Source organism: Thalassophryne amazonica, chromosome 7 (genome assembly GCF_902500255.1).
Source record: "Thalassophryne amazonica chromosome 7, fThaAma1.1, whole genome shotgun sequence".
Lineage (NCBI taxonomy): Eukaryota > Metazoa > Chordata > Actinopteri > Batrachoidiformes > Batrachoididae > Thalassophryne > Thalassophryne amazonica.
Genome location: NC_047109.1, coordinates 20,896,660 through 20,914,693, shown reverse-complemented (window position 1 = coordinate 20,914,693; position 18,034 = coordinate 20,896,660). Strand labels below are relative to the sequence as shown.

Genomic DNA, 18,034 nt, shown 5'->3' with positions numbered 1-18,034 from the left:
GGCTGAGCCTGTCCAAAATAGTCAGTCCGGTCTTCGTAGCTGCCATGTGCTTGGATAATCGGCTTTTAACAGCCTCGTCCTCACCACAAACATACCTCTAAAATCCTCATTTGTCCTCATTGTACCTCGTACACAAACTGCCCCTCGCCGTTGTTGCTAAATTTTGAAATTCTTGAAATTAGTGCCACGCTCAGAGATGAGCCTTGTTAACCAAATATTCTGCTTCTGACAGCCTCTCAGAGCCAATATTTTCCTATGATTGTTGAATACCTCCTCTCGTACCAAAAAAACATGCTGCGTGGCTCATTATTCACTGTTCATTATTTGGTGGGACCAGGGCTTGTATATTTTAAAAAAAAAAAAAAAAAAAAAAAAAACACGGTTTGGTCCACTGGCTGCTCTCCACTTCCACAGATGAAGCGAAAGGACGTGCATTTTAAATGAGTCATGTTTAACTGTTCAAAAAAAAAAAAAGCCTTATTTCAGATTTGATAAAGAGTTTTTATCAACAGGCTGCACATTGCAGCTTTTGTGGAAACGCTGTCCTCCACAGCCATTTTCACAGGCTGTGTTTTACCTTCACATGCAGCTTCAGAATCGCCTTTTGTCATCACGTTTCTACAGAAAACAAGGAATTTGACTTTGGTTTGAGCTGCACTCTCTCTGTACGGCACCTATAAATATACACTCAACGCTGAATAAATCACAGTAATAAAAAGTGCAAATGAAATGTGCAAGTACAATAAAATGTACAATAAGAGAAATTAAAGAATGTCCTGTCCGCAGACTGAAGATTTCAGACCGCCTGGGCATATGGTTCGGGAAAGCTCTAAAACGTTTAACTACCTGGGAAAACAGAGAGAGAGGGAACACCCTAAACTTAAAAATCTGCATGATGGCACAGCGACAATGTGCCATTGCTTAGAGAGAGCCCTGTCACTGTTGATATTGTTTAAAAACACAAACTTTTTATTCGATTACTCGATTAATCAACGGAATACTCGTTTCCAAAATGTTCGATAGCTGCAGCCCTAATATAGAAGTTATACCATGTTGATTGAGAGCATGACTTATTGATTTATTTTAATTTATTTTATTTATTTATTTATTTTTTTTTAATGCTTTCTCCCCAAACCCCACCCTTGCCCTTTAATAGCTCCTGTTGAATTCTCTATGCCTGTGTACGAACTTATTTGGGTCATTTCATGAAAAGGGGTCACCAGTGTGAGACATGAGGGTCATTTTTAAAATTTCCTAGCAAGGGGCTATAGACTCTATGATATGAATATGTGGACCATGGGGAATACATAAAATCCACCATTGAGATAAGTCATGTTATAATTTTTTTGGATGGGCTTGCAGGAAAGCCTCAGAGTGCTCTTTTTGGTGACTATATTAGGACTCGAGCGCGAAACAAACATAAAGTGAATAATTGAGGACTGTAACTTTAATGTTCAGCTAAATTCAATCTTACCATGGTTTAAGGCTCTCAAGAGTGGTGCTTTCAAACAACACAACTGGAGTTTTATTTATTGAATAAATTAGCAGTTTATGATCATGGGTTTTAAATGTAACAGACTGAGACACTACGGGTTACATTCAACACCACACTTTTGGCATGCTCTCTGCAGCCGTACCAAGTAGAGCCCGACTGATATAAGCCCTTTTCAAAGGACTCACCATCGGCAAAAATTTTGCAGATAGAATGCCGATAATTTCTCGTAAACAGAACAGTTACTGAAATAATGTTTGTGTCGGTGATGTAAAATGTCCTTGCACCGTTTGTCCAGTAGATGGAGCTCTGACTCCATTCAACTGAGAGCATCTTACACCCATCATCAATACATCAGATGTATTTCACAACTCTTTTTAAGGATATGTATTTGCTAATTTCACAAAGGTTTCATTCTTGATGGCATTTTTTGAACTTGAAAATTCTTCTCTGTTATAAAGTTAATCAATATGAGGACAAAGCTTCAGATTTTAGCTCATCCCTTTTTTGTTAAGGGTCCAAAAAAGAACATTTTATTAATTTAAAAAAAAAATCGGCTGATTTATCGGCTATCGGCAAATCAGCCGATTTATCGATGATCGGCATTTTTTTCATCCAAATATTGTTATTGGCATCGGCCTCAAAAAATCCATATCCGCCGGGCTCTAGTACAAAGTGATTAAGACAGTGGTCTATGGGTGGAAATTAATTTTACCATCTGCCCATCAAATCAGCAGTAAATTCTGATAAATTAGTTGAAGTGATTTCTGTTTATTTTTACCAAAATAATACTTAGGTGCTGTGTGTCACAAATTTGGTGGGGTTTTGTGTCCCCTTATTCTGATAACAACTCAAAAAAAAAAAAATTCCAAGATAATTATGTCCTCTGTTATTATTTAATCAATATATGCAGAGAAAATCATTTTATATGTATATATGTATATATATATGTATGTATGTATATATATATGTATGTATGTATATATATATGTATGTATGTATATATATATGTATGTATGTATATATATATGTATGTATATATATATGTATGTATGTATATATATATGTATGTATGTATGTATGTATGTATGTATGTATGTATGTATGTATGTGTATGTATGTATATATATATGTATTTATTTTCCCTGCACATATGGATGTTCTGTTTTTACTGACCAATAATGTTTGCTTGTGTAATGGTCACCCCCTTTCATGAAGTAACCCATTTGCTCTCCATCCTCAGTTTTCTCTTTGTGGATGTACTATTCTGTCCTATCAAAATTCCTCATCTAAAAGAAGGATAGGTGTAGTTTAGTTTTGACCAATGAAATGATCCTTGCATCACTACAGTTACGTTCGCTTTTCTTCTTAGAGCATCCTTGCAGCTGGGTTCATCCACTCCTGTCCTCTGTGCCTTTATGAAGTATACATTTCACTTGTTTTCTTTGACTTGTAGAATAAAAGAACAAATATTATATACATACACTAGTGCCAGCACTTTGTACTAGAATACCTGCATATAATGGCATGGACAATTGTGCTATTTTTCAGTTTATCCAGCCCACAGTGCGCACAACTCCGCTGCTTCATCCTCCTTCCATAAAATGCTGCTGAAATGAGGCACCAAGACACATGATGAAACATCAGAAGGACAATGAAAAGGAATGTTGTGACCACACAGCTAAAATAATCTGTAGCATTGAGTGAGGCATGTGTCGATCAGTGTGACAGAGAAAAGTCCTGGAGTCTGAAACGATCAAAGGACACTAACACTGTTATACCTCATCACACTTAGTACGAATGAGCACCAGCCAAGCCGAATCAGGCAGAATATAAAAAAAAAAAAAAACGCAGAATTCGTGCCACACTGGGAGGGAATTGCGAAGGACAGCTATCCAAACATCCAGACTATGCTCTGACCTTCCCCGACTTATTCGTGTATGCGTCGTGTGCATGAGCCTCCGAATGCAGTACAAATATGAGTGGAGCACAGTAAGAGGATCTGGACAGCTACCAGATTGCAGTAAGAACAACAAGAATGCATTTACAAGCCGTATGATTGCGGTCCGGTTGCAGTTCGGCAGAATAATCCAGCAGCACTCATGGTGTATTCAGGCACATTCGTGACATTCGGCCACCGTTCAGTGTGGCGGAAACATGCCGAGCGTCCCCCAAACGCAAACAGAATGTCACGAATGCCATTTTCACGCTGCCTGATTGTTTTGAATGCAGTCAGACTGCGGTCAGATGGCACTTCGACTGGTGTTCATCAGTGGTTCCACCTCAACTGCGCCATGGCTCTTTTGAACATGCTCAAAACATTTGAGGCAGCCGCATAACTGTGGCCAAGGTACACCTTGACACTCCAATTTCCATTCGGCCTCTAGTGTAATTGAGGCATTAAGTACTTTGTCCAAAACAAAAGACAACTTTCTTTGTTGTTGCCTTATTAGCAAGTTTGCAACATACATACAGTATATAAAGGTCATTATACAAGTTAGTTAACTACTGTTATTTTACAAAAGTATTAGGGTGATTCTTTAACTACGAGCACTGTTGGCCTTGTAAATGTAATTTCTACCACACCATTGCCTTAAAATATAAAGCGCCTTGGGGCAACTGTTTGTTGTGATTTGGCGCTATATACATGTGCTCTGATGTCACTATTTATCCTTATAGAAACTACCCAAACAATCTTTCATACAAACTGTTTAGGGACATTACAGTGTTGTGGTGGAAATTACGGCAATAGTGTGGGACAACTACATTTTGTTAAAAAAATTAAAAAAAATCACAACAGTTGTATGACATTGAATACCCCAATTATGTTTTGATTATTTTACTGATATTTTATTCAGAGATATTTTAAAACATTAGAAAAAATGTTTCTTTACCATTCATTTTTATCATTGAAGATCAAAAGTCTGGGTGTGGGACAAGCACAAAACGGCAATATTTGCATATAATGATGCTGAAAAAAGGTGAAAAAGTCATCATAGACTACTAGAACAAATTTCTTAACACACTTTCATTGTAAAGATAACTATAAAAGTGTGAAATTTCCCCTTTTTTCTGTTCTTCATACAATATGATCAAAGGACATAGTAAGTGCCCGTAGTCTAAGAATCACCCATTAATGTAATGTTAGCTCATGTATTGCTACAGCATTTTAGCATAGTTAACTGTATTTAAAAAAATGTTTTGGTTTTTTGACTGGAGATTCATGCTGCTTTTCTTTGACATCTTTTTATTTACGAAGGGTAATTCAAGCAAAAATCATCTGGTTGAAATTCACATTTTAAGTTCAAGGGTTAGTGTTATAGAGGTGGTCATTTTAAAACTCATTTGGTGTTTCCATCTTAAATAAATAAGGAGAGGATGGAGGTGGGGGGTTCATATATGTCCATCTAATGTTAATATGTTTTTAACCTTTTAAACATTATTCATGACCTGTGCATAACATCAGATGACATGAAATATGTCATTTGCATCATACGTATTTAACATAAATTGCCATAAATTGTGGCTCTTACTATGGTGTTTTCAGACTATTTGAGTCTTTAGACTCAGATATGTTTTGAAAATGTGCCATGTTTCATATGTAGGATGAAATGTTAGAACTCTGACATCTTGAAACAAAAGTGAGATTTTGGCCTTGTCCACATTGTAAAGGCATAATAACATTAAGTGGACTGATGTGACGTGATCACAAGTTTAAATGTTCATGTCTGGAGAAACAGCACAAGCTGAAATCATCTCCTGGACAACGTGAGGAAGCTGAAGGCTTCTGGTGTCACAACCACTTGAAGTACGCTTCACGTGGAAAACGGTGCCTCTGTGACCACGTGGGTGTTAGTCTTCTGTTTTATGACTACTTTTCCATAAAAGTCAAAATTAATATTCCTTTATTTCAGTTTATACGTATAAAGGGTGAAACGAAAGTGATGAGCACCATTTCCTGAATGAAACCAAAGTGGACACACTAGGTACGTGAACCGTGATTGGTCAGAAATTGAAGCTTGGCTCTAATGAAGCAGTTGGACGTGTGGTTTGAGCACAGAGTCAAGACATCAGCTCTGTGTGCTTTGTGCATTTCAGTACGCAGTTTGGAATTTATTTTCTCTGTTTTAATCAAATGTAAGTACACTACAATTAATATAATGAATTATAATGAAAGTGGAATGGAGACAGTAAAAAACTTTGTGGTCGACGTGAAGCTGAACACATTTTGGTGGACTGCGTCAAGCCAGCACACGGGCAGAGAAAATTCATTGTGTAATAGACATTGTGAACATAATTCATGGGTTGTAATTTGTGTGTTTGTGTTGTGCATTTAACAATGCACTGAGGTGTGTGTGTATCGACTCAGATTTCTGAAAAAAAAGGCGCATTTCAGTGTCTTAAAAATGAATAAATTCACCCCCAGCAGTAAAAGGGTTAATCACAAGAAAAAAGGCTGCCTGAAGGAGTCAAAGATGCTCAAATGATCCGCAATTCATGGAGGAAATTGTACGTACCATATCGTTGGTTTGGAGGTTGTTGATTGTTTTATCCATAAAACAGATTTTGTCAATTTTTTTTATACATAATTTTATGTAGATTTCAGTTAAAACTGACAGAATTCGCTGGTCCACCTGAATCCATTATATGTGATTTTTACTGTAGGTTTTTTAAAAATGGTTACCGCTCTGACTTCACTAACAGTGTCAACTTTAAATAAATTAATATTTTTTAACTATCTAGTAATCACACCTTAAAGAAAATACGGCACTGTTTCATGTTTCTTTACATTTTAAGAAATATATTTCTTCACTTGTCCTACATCAGGAACATTTCAACATGTGCAGAGAACCTTGTAAATCCAGATGCACTGCAAAAATTTCCAGTAACGGAGCTGAACACCAAAACCCGAAGTCTAGGTGAAGAAAACATCTCTGTTCTTCAAAATGTGAGGGAAGTGTCTCCAGAAACTCCACGAAGAGGTTCAAGCTGCAGAGCTGGTTAAATGTCCTGAGGGTCCAGCTCACCTGTCTTCTCTGAAAACTCACACTTGCTGCTACACTTTTAAATAACAAAAGCTCTTTAAATAGCAACTATTTTATTATTTGAAAATGCTGTTTCCTTTTATATTTTAACAGAAAATGTATGAATCATTTAATATGTCTATGAAGTCAAAGTTGAGTCAAAAAGACACTTACACAGGTGGAAGAAGCCCCTCCCCTATTGTGCACAATTTCAAAGTATTCACCATCACTAGAATAGTCAAATTCATGTTTTCGTAATTAGTCTGACACTGCTGACATCGGGGTGAATGTGAGGCATTATTGTAAAGCACTATATGAATGCAGTCTGTTTACCATTTGCCAGTCTGTCCTGATTACAACATTAAAAGCAATCACATAGTCAATGAGGACATAATTAAATGACAAAATTAATAAATAGTTTTATTATGAGGTTTATGTCACATTTAGAAATCCTAATTAATAGACACACTGCAGTCATCGTTACATCATTTCCTGGTGTGTTTTATAATAAATATTTATTTACGGTGTCATTTTTTGTGGTTGAAATGCAGATATGAATGAATCTAGTACACTTAAAAATATACATTATATACATTACTTTTCATGGCATTTTATTTGTCTAAAGATAAATGTCCAAGGTTCCTTATAATGTTAAGAAATCGTCTCATCTGAAACAACGACAGATAAGTTATATTAATTTACAGATGAACAAAGATTTCTAAAAAATTCTTTTATTTAAAACTATTTTAAGTTTTTAATATAAGAAACATTTAACTTAAACATTTAACAAAAAAACATTTGTAAGGATTTTCTTTAGAAAACTGCTGTGTAGTAGTTCTGAGGTTGGTTGACACATTTCTGCACTCTTCCGTGTTTGGCCTGATGCCTTGTTTCTATTGGATGTACAGAGCGATGTGACACTGCACAGCAGTGAAAGGTGGATTGAGTTGACCTTTGACTGCAGTGAGTTTGACGTCAAGCGATGGCGCGCTCTCCCAAGCGTTTCACAAGCTTGGGTTTTGCACGTTAGGCTGCTACTCGGTGTTTGCACAACGCTTTTCATTGAAGATTGGTTTAGGAGCGATGCGTGTCGTGTTTGCACACTCTGTGAATGGTCCTTTATGGTTACTGTTTGCAGTATCCTAGATCCTGTTCAGACTGAGATTTAATTAGCTGAGTCCTGCTATGTCAGGACCATGACGTCAAACTAAAGTCCGTGTGGCCACAGTGTGTCCTCCAGTAAAGTGCTTAATCAAACAAACTTTTTTGTCTACAGCACTTGATTGCCTCACGTAAATGCACACACACCCACGCTCATTTAGTTCTCGGCATCAGAAAACTCACAGCAGTCGCTACAGCAGAATTTATATCACCTGCAGTTACAGACTGCAGGTTGATGACGTGAGTTAAAAAAGTTAACTTCTGTGAAATTCATTCCTTTCTGAAATATACAAACTCATCTTTACCTGTTTAAAGACAGATGACTATCTGCTGGTCAATAATCCACCATATTTTATTTATTGGTAAAAATAAAAATGGCCAGTTGACCTTGTGCTCCAGAAAGCAACACCCATTCTCACACACACAGACATGCGTGCAAGGCTTGTATTTGGACGCATGATGTGTAGGATGCGTTCGGGACCATGACTTCAAACTTTGTCTGTGCACACACAGTGTCTTCTCCAGTAAAGTGCCCAGTAAATCATTTTCCTTTTTAAGGCCACACAACTATTTACATTTAAATAATCCATCAAGCTGTTTATTATTCCTTCTTGGTAAAGATAAAACAGCCAGATTGACCTTGTGCTCCGGTAAGCACCCCATACACATACACATGCCTTGGATTTGGCTTGAGCCATTTTGAGTATCTATGAAGGATCCAGTCTACAAAGTTTGTTGTGAGTAGAGAAGTTCTTCCTCGCGTAGTTTTCACCACAAAATTCACATCCACGCAAAATAAGAGAGAGAAAAAATTAAAAATATACAGCTGTGTGATTTGAACACAAGAAACAACACAGTCTGTACTTGTACATTGAAAGTCTGTCTGAAAATCTGCAAGTCCATTTACATTTTTCTTGCAAATGATCATGGATTGTGCTGTATTCCGTTTCAGTTTTTTGGATGTATTTATAATGCCTGAATCAAAGGTCTCTAATAGGCATGCTGCTGCTTAGGGTAGTAGTTTCAGTGTGATTCATATTTATGGATATACTCTATGGATTTGTTACTCAAAATGGCCACTAGTGACAAGCTGTGGAAAACCAGGTAAATTGGAATTTTGTTACAATGCCAAGGAATTAGGCTAGAGTCTGAGAATTCTCTGGGATAAAATGTATTAATTTCCCATGTATTTTCCACGCAAAACCCAAACTTTCCATTCTTGTGTCGGATGTGGCTTTAGCTGGATTGCAAATCCCAGTCTGAACAGGGTCTTAATTCTCATTGGTCTTCAACTGGGACCTGCTGTTGTCATTATGATTTGCAGTCCCAAGTACCACAACTCATTACATGTTCCACAATTGGTCCAAGTGTTCACAGGCAGCTTGGATCTGATAATTGCCACTTGTGAGTTCATTAAATATAAATGCCTTTACAGAACAGACTGTTAGCTTTATTTTCAGTGTTGTTTTTTTAGTCATGTATTGCCAGATATAAGTCTTGTGGAAGTGGTGGAATGGATTTGGGCCAGATGAGCCAATTAATTGACTGGTTCAAAACATATCCAGTCCAGATGTAATGCATCATGAACAGATATGGAGAGGGTTTGAGTCGTATCGAGACAGGTACTGTCCTGGCACAAAACTGGACTCAGATCCAGCACTGTTTTGCTGATCTGTTCTGATCCCTTTGGGATGGATGTGGGTGTCACAATTTGCTTTCTTGGTGTGCTGTGATATTCAGCTATTATAGGAAAAAATTGCTGGCATTTGTATGTGTAAGAATTATTCTTCCACAGTTCATTAAGAAAACAAGAGTACATTTAATAAAATCACAGATTGCTGAAGTGGATGAACCGGATTACAAAGTAACCTCCCGACCAGAAGCTCTAAGAAGAAAACTGAACGCAAAGTAGGGATCATTTATTCTTCAAAACTACACCTGGTGCTCGATCATTTGTGGAATTTTGACAGAGCTGTTGCACAAAAAACAAAACCCAAGCACAGAAAATAAGTCCACAAGCAGATATTTAACATGCACACAAGTAGTGTGTGAGAAGAAAACAAGGTGGAGAGCAGGAAATCTGTGCAGGCAACTACATACAAGCAGAGTGAATCAAAGTGCAAGCAGGAGCTGTTGGAGGGCAGTGATAGGATTTTCAGGAATACATTATAAAATGTGAAGTGAAATCAATGTCATGCTTTCAAACTGAAATCTGACACTTAAAGATGGGGAATATCTTTCATAGGGGTACCAGTTATTGTCTAATTAAATGTTACCAGCCAAACCCTTTGAATGAGATCTCTGTACTGTTTCATGTAACTCTGCAGACAGCATCTCCAGCACTACACAAACCAGTTGGCTAAAGAAACCAACAGACACTTGAAAGAGCTGGGCTCACTCCCCCTACCCCTGTCCCCGTCGGAACAGGTCAGTATGTGAACTTTTATTTGTCTTCTACAGATCGGCCATAATGGGCAGCACGGTGGATTAGTGGTTAGCACTGTTGCCTCACAGCAAGAAGTGTGATGGGATTGATTCCCACTTGTAGCCTTTCTGTGTGGAGTTTGCATGTTCTCCTTGTGGAACCCCTCCCGTGGGATCCCTCCGGGTGATCCGGCTTTCCTCCCACATCCAAAAACATGCAGGTTAGGTGGATTGAAAACTGTAAGTTGTCCGTAGGTGTACGTGCAGGTGTGAATGTGTGTGTTTGTCTATGTGTGGCCCTGTGAGACTGGCGTCCTGTCTAGGGTGTACCCTGCCTCACGCCCTATGACTGCTGGGATAGACTTCAGCCCCCTGTGACTCTTAATTGGAGTAAGTGGTGAATGAGATCAGCCATAACCTTGTGACCACCTGCCTAATATGGTGTAGGTCCCTGTTTGGTGAACAAAACAGCCCTGACCCGTGAAGGCTTAAACTGTATCTCTGAAGCTGCGCTGTAGTATCTGTCACAAAGACTTTTGATGGATTGGCCCATATGGGCCAGCCTTTGCTCCCCACATGCATCGTGACCCCGTCGCCGGCCACACACAACACTGGTTGAAATTCTCAATTGTTTCCAGACGGTGCAGATTTTGATCATATTGACAGTATATTATGAATTCCTTATTTAAATGCTGAGGAATAAAATGATAGTGGTGCCAAAGAAAATAATTTTTGACCTAAAGTTTAAAAACCCAGAGGCTGTACACATGTAAGTGTTTTATGTTAAAATATTATGTAAACCATTGGACACCTTGTTTCCGTTCAGGATTATTTTCATTACTCGTTTTAAAACAAAATAAAAAACAAAGTGTCATTTGTCTCTTTTTCCTTTCTTCTGATCCAAAAAGTGATCTGATCTTTGGCTTTTGTGATCAGTGATATCTTAAAAAACAAATAAATTAAAAATTAATATCACTCTCTCTCTCTGTGTGCACGTACAGTAGTGTTCAGAATAATAGTAGTGCTATATGACTAAAAAGATTAATTCAGGTTTTGAGTATATTTCTTATTGTTACATGGGAAACAAGGTACCAGTAGATTTGGTAGATTCTCACAAATCCAACAAGACCAAGCATTCATGATATGTACACTCTTAAGGCTATGGAATTGGGCTATTAGTAAAAAAAAGTGCATTAAAAGGGTGTGACATGTGACGCTACTGTATGTGTGTGTGTGTGTGTGTTTGTGTGTATATATATATATGTATATATATATATATTGTGTGTGTGTGTGTATATGTACAGTGCATCCAGAAAGTGTTCACAGCGCTGCACTTTTTCCACATTTTAAATTACAGCCTTAAGCCAAAATGGACTAAATTAATTTTTCCCTCAAAATTCAGCACACAATACCCCATAATGACAGTGTGAAAAACGTTTTTATGAGTTTTGCAAATTTATTAATAAAAACCCCCCCTAAGAAATCACATGTACATAAGCATATTCACAGCTTTTGCCATGAGGCTCAAAATTGATCTTAGATGCATCCTGTTTCCACGGATCATCCTTGAGATGTTTCTACAGCTTAACGTCAGTTGATTGGACATGGTTTGGAAAGGCACACATGTCTACATACAGTTGACAGTGTATATCAGAGCACAAATCAAGCATGAAGTCAAAGAAATTGTCTGTAGACCTCTGAGACAGGATTGTCTCGAGGCACAAATCTGCGGAAGGGTACAGAAACATTTCTGCTGCTTTGAAGGTCCCATTGAGCACAGCGGCCTCCATCATCTGTAAATGGACAAGTTCAAATCCACCAGGACTCTTCCTAGAGCTGGCCGCCTGTCTAAACTGAGCGATCAGCGAAGAAGGGCCTTAGTTCGGGAGGTGACCAAGAACCCAATGACCACTCTGTCAGAGCTTCAGTATTCCTTTGTGGAGAGAGGAGAACCTTCCAGATGGACAAGCATCTTTGCAGCAATCCACCATTCAGGCCTGTATGATAGAGTGGCCAGACACAAGCCATTCCTTAGTAAAAAGGCACATGACAGCCCACCTGGAGCTTGCCAAATGGCACTTGAAGGATTCTCAGACCATGAGAAACAACGTTCTCTCGACTGAGACAAAGATAGAACTCTTTGGCGTGAATGCCAGGGCCTGTATCCGTGAAGCAGCCTAAGGTTAAAAATAGCTCCTAGTGATGTTACTCTAAGAAAAATCTTAGACATTTCTTAGAACTTCCCTTGATAAGGTGAAAGTTGTCTTCAAAGAACCTGAGGCCTTAAGAGAGCTCCTAAGGTGCCAAACTGGTAAGAGGAAGGAGGAGGACTTTTAAGAAACCTAAGAGTGTCTTAAGCAGAGAAGATGGCAGAAAAGACAGAGAGGAAGCAGAGATCTTCTCCGTATGTAGGATGACGGTGAGTCAGTAACACACTGCCGGCTTGATCTACGTAATTATTTTATGTTAATTTACTGTCTTAATGTATTTATAAATTGTTTAGGTCAGGGGTTTTCAAAGTGTGGGTGAGTTCCAAAGAGGTCTCCCATCCAAGTACTAACCAGGTCCCGCACTGCTTAGCTTCTGAGATTTGACAGGATCAGGCTTACACAGAGCAGATCGCTGCGCATAATGCTAAACCGATAAACCACTAAAAAAATTAGCGGAAGCTACAGCTAACTGCTAACTTTCAGTATTGTTCCCCATACACTCTCAGCTGCTGACAAGCAGAATTTTCAGTTTGGCAAATGCCTTTTTTTAACAAATGAAAGAAATGACATATTTTACAAATACACATTTATTTGTAAAACCGACACACATGCTACAGTAACTTGTGTGTTGGTTTTTACATTTTATAAATCAACCAATCAGTGATGAGTAGAGTGTCAGTTTACCCATAATGCCTTTTGGCATCTGTGTGTGTTAATGTTCAAATATTCAGAATTAGTGCATTATTTTAAAATTAAAAGATATGTGTTATATTTTCACTTTGCAAAATTGACAGAGTTGACATTAATGTAGTTAAACTATCTGCATTAATTTGGTTCATAAATCAAAACCATAAGTCAAACCTGCTTTCCTTTTCTTGACTTCTGCCTCATGTCTGGACCACTGTAGGCTGTGAATGTAAATGATTTTTGTAGCAGCCTGTCTGCTGGGGTAGAGTTGAGCTCAGCTCCTCTCAGTTGCCTGACTGCTGCAAAATATGTAGCAGACAGGAACCAACATGTATGATTTTAGTTTTTCACCCACCGTTACTAACTATGCCAAAAAAAAAGTTAGTGGACTAAATTAGCGGAACTAAATTTAGCAGAAGCTAATTGGTCCACTGATGGTTTTTGAAGTTTTGAAAAGCTAATCCGCTAACAAAAAAGTTAGCTTTGCTAATTAGGAGATTAGCGGAACTGTGCCGACCACTGCTCTCAGACACCTCCGCACTCTGACTAGGCAAGGACTCTTAGTCCTTCATCCTTAGTCATCATCTATATCAGCAACAGATCTGTGAAGCTTTATTTCCACATAAATTCAGCATTATTTCATAATAAATTACTACAAGTCCTAAAAATCACCTCCTGACACTTGTCTGCAGACTGACTCTGTACACCTAAACTAATCAAAAGGAATAATGTGATTATTAAACATCAGATGACAAATTAAAACCTCTTAAATCATGTGCAAACCATGACGCCACCACCTCCCTGAAGGAGACAACGGCGTCCCCTTAAAAAAAAAAAATGAAATTATTTATGAATCAAAGCCAACCAAAACAGTTCCTGTACAAAATCTTGAAATAGCTGTATACATGAAAATACGAATACAAGAACATAAGGGGTGTATTGAATATTATTTCCAAATAATAAAAGAAAATATAGGCAACCAAACATTTACAAATCAAATTTGTCAATTAAAGCAACTACTTTTAAAACATTATTGGATTCAATCAATGATAGAGACTTAGAATTTCATTGAAACTCATTTTTCCAATGAGTAATGTTTGGTTTTGTCTTGAAAAAAAAACAACATTTGTGTACGTAATGTTTGCTTAGTAAAATTATATTATTAATACCAAAATCATGACAGTTAATATTCCAGAATTGATGTCTGTAATGTTTAGATCGCCGATCCAAATTCCTTCAGAGACAATCCATTGTTGAAGGTCAAACCAAAAGCTTTGCACTGTTTCACACAAAAAGAAAAGATGGTCCAGCAGGTTTTCAGTTCCAGTTAGTTACTGGCATCCATTTGGAATCTCTGTTTTAAAAACTCCTTACTTTCATAAATCTTGTTAGTAATTTTCAGTTGGAGTTTTTTCATCTTTGGTGAGACTGGAAATATTAAATATTTACATCTAGTCTTTTGTATTTCCTCGTTTCCAAAATCTTTAAGAATATAATCTCTTATGGTCAAATTTTTGAGACAATTAAGTAACTGTAATGACTTTGGTATTAATAATGTAATTTTACTAAGCAAACATTACATACACAAATTTTTTTTTTTTTTCAAGAAAAAAACCAAACATTAATCACTGGAGAAATTAGTTTAAACTTAATAATAAATCTCAATTATTGATTGAATCCAATAATGTTTTAAAAGTAGTTTCTTTTATTGACAAATTTGATTTGTAAATGTTTGGTTGCCCTATATTTTCATTTATTTTATTATTTGTAAATAATATTCAATAAGCCCCTTATGTTCTTGTATTTGTATTTTCATGTATGCAGCATTTCAGGATTTTGTACAGGACCTGTTTTGTTTGGATTTGATTCAAAATTTTATATATATATATATATATATATATATTTTAAAGGAGATGCCGTTGTCTCCTTCAGGGAGGTGGTGGCGTCATGGTTTGTATGTGATTTAAGAGGTTTTAATTTGTCATCTAATGGTTAATAATCACATTATTCCCTTTGATTGGTTTTGGCGTACAGAGTCAGTCTGCAGACGAGTGTCAGGAGGTGATTTTTAGGACTTTCTGTCATTTGTTATGAAATAATGCTGAATTTATGTGGAAATGATTGTTGTACAGAAGCTTCAGAGATCTGTCGCTGAGATGGATGATGACTGGAGTGAAGTTTTAAGCAGAAACGAGGTGATAATCACTTGACGCCGTTGTCTCCGACTGACTTCCGCATCAGAAGAGGGCTGTCAATCAAACCTCGCTCTCCAGAGACAGCCAATCGCAGCAGAGCCAGTGCCGCCCTGGTTTCCTCCCCCATAGTGCCATAAGTTTCAAGCGAGCGAGCAGGAATTCTCTGCGTGTGAGCAGAAATCAACTTTGCACAAGCAGAAATCAAGTTCAAGCGAGCGGGGGGAGCGCTGGTCCTCGTGTGCGTGCTGAAATAATTTGCACACGCACAGTTAATATCTACGCGTAAATGCATTTTTTATGTGAGTTGGGTTTTGTCACTGATCTGACGCCATAGCTGTGCACCAATGCTCCACATCAGACCTGATGGAGCTTGAGAGGTGCTGCAAAGAGAAATGGGCAAAACTGCCCAAAGATAGGTGCACAAAGCTTGTGGCATCATATTTAAGAAGTCTTGAGGCTGTACTTGCCGCCAAAAGTGCATCAACAAAGTACTGAGCAAAGGTGGTGAATACTTGTGTACATGTGATTTCTTAGTTATATATTTTTAAATAAATTTGCAAAAATTACAGAAAAAACTTTTTTCATGTTGTCATTACAGGTGTGTTGTGAGTAGAATTTTGAGGAGAAAACTGAATTAACTTAATTTTGGAATAAGGCTGTAATATAACAATGCAGAAAAAGTGAAGCGCTGCGAATGTTTTCTGGATGCAGTGTATGTGTATATATCAGGGATAAGAATTTTCTGCAGATCTGTGAATTTCTGACATTTTCTGGATTTCTAAGATCAGCGTAAATCCGTTGAGAAAAATTGGGGGGCTGAGGGAGGTGCAGCGGGGCTAGCCGTGCTTGTTAAACCTTTCCTCATATGCACGGGACCCGCATTCCTGAAACTGCAAGCTAAAACACGCAATGTCATTGGTTACTTTTTCTACAACAGCGAACTTTCAGCCAATCAGAATCTCTGTAATATCGAAAGTCACCCGAACGTGAACATTTTGATTTTCTGAAAGTTTTGGTCTATCGAGCTGCATCTTTAACATGATGAAACTGACAAAGAGACAAGACGAAGACCGTGTTAAAGACATCCATAGTGGTGTGAAAATAAATTTAATTTGACATGTTTGGAGCGGGAGGTGGATGGGACAAAGGCAAGACTGTGAATTCATCCACAAGGCTTAGCTCCCCGGTAAAGCCCTCTGCACGTTATGTTCATATTTTATCAACAAAACCTTGGAAGAACACTGCAAGACGAAGAAACATGTCACCAAAGTTAATATTAAATGGGCTAATCTGCCCGGGTCCAGAAGAGCGCGGAAGAGGTGCAGTGAGCCCAAAGCCCACAGCACTTGTACCGGGTGCTGGTCATAACGTCCACAGCCAAAAGGTCCACAAACCAAAACATCCACATATATTTGCCAAAACATCCACAGTTTACTGGTAATAGAATATAATAAATATAATATTATTTGTATGTATTTGTTTAATTATTTATTACCTTATCACATAAGGCATATAGAAATTATAGAATTTTGAGAAAATAGTGACCTGTGGAAATACATGAAATAAAACAGACAACCATTATTATTATTATTTTATTTTGTTAATGTACATGACAATAAAAAGAGTGTTTCCAGCTGCTGGAAAATTATTGTAAAAATTAGATAACACACCCTTTTGCAAGCACACAAAAAGGTCAGATTGAAGTCATTTCGTCTAGTAATGTGAACTGAATTCCTGTCCTCTCCGGTGAGAATCAAACCCGTTGTTCCACCCTGTCTGTCCTCTGTCAAATGCCTTTTATTTCACGAACTAGCTGCCTGCATTGTTCGCTGGAGTTCTGGTTCTGCTCTGCTGCATCCTAATGGACTTCGCTCTGCCAGAGCGGAGACGCGGTGGGAGGCAGAACAGCGGGGAGTAGTGAGCACGATGCTCAGTCCGGAGCTGTGGAGCAGAGTGCATGGCACGGGAAGAGTGCGCCTGTCCCCAATTAAGCTGAAACTTGGCACAATCCAAAAAAATTCTCGCACGAGTGAAAAACCGGCTCAAAAAGGGCCAAAACTCGCACAGTGTAAGCGCAGCTTTAAGCAGGAGACAACCGCCGAGCTGTTGGGGACATGAAAGGGATTTAGTGACACTACACCTCATGTGGATGTTTTGGCTTAAATCTGTGGACCTTTTGGTGTTTTTGTGAGCATTTTGGCATTTGGACTTTTAGCTTGTGGACGTTATGACTATGGCTTGTGGTAAAGGGGAGTGCTGTGCTTCTAACACCGGTCAGTGACCGAACATCCAGTGCTCAGGTGCGTGTCCAGTAATTCTGTTCATGCAATTAAAATGTGTTTACAAACACTGAAATTTTTAAGTGTGCTGCAGTTATTGATACTGTGCATGTGCAGTCAGTTGCCCAGTTCTGGATCACTTTTTTGAAAGTCCTGCTATGTGGAGCCATAATGCAACTGAATATCCCTTACCAAAAAGTAGTACATACAAGTATGTTTCAAGTATACTTCCAGTTTACTTTTTATATACTTATCAGTACTATTTTTTGGTAAGGGATCCTTTATTGGGTATTGTTGTATTGGGTATTTGGATGTTGTCTAGCTGAAAAAGTCAGGATGGGATAGCCCTGCTACATAAAATGTTAAGCTACATTATGTGTGGTGCAAATATTTGCCGGAAATGGATCACTTTGCCCGGTTCTGGATCACAACACTCTGTGTCACTTTGGGGCATTCCTGGCTTCTGGCTGGAGCCCTTCTAATGCAGATTGATACACACTGTGCCCGAGAATGTGTTTTGAACACAAAATGATATAAATTATACTTATTAAATGTTATGTTT

At 38.0% G+C, this 18,034-nt stretch overlaps 1 protein-coding gene across 2 annotated transcripts in view; it reads left to right on the top strand.

The window, feature by feature from the left end:
• The window catches only part of LOC117513707 (syntaxin-12-like), a 113,008-nt gene that overhangs the window by 10,443 nt on the left and 84,531 nt on the right, over positions 1-18,034 (top strand). For both annotated transcript variants that reach the window (XM_034173948.1, XM_034173949.1), the window contains exon 4: positions 10,005-10,104. In XM_034173948.1, coding sequence (XP_034029839.1) covers positions 10,005-10,104 — 100 coding nt within the window. The remainder of the gene's footprint in view (positions 1-10,004; positions 10,105-18,034) is intronic.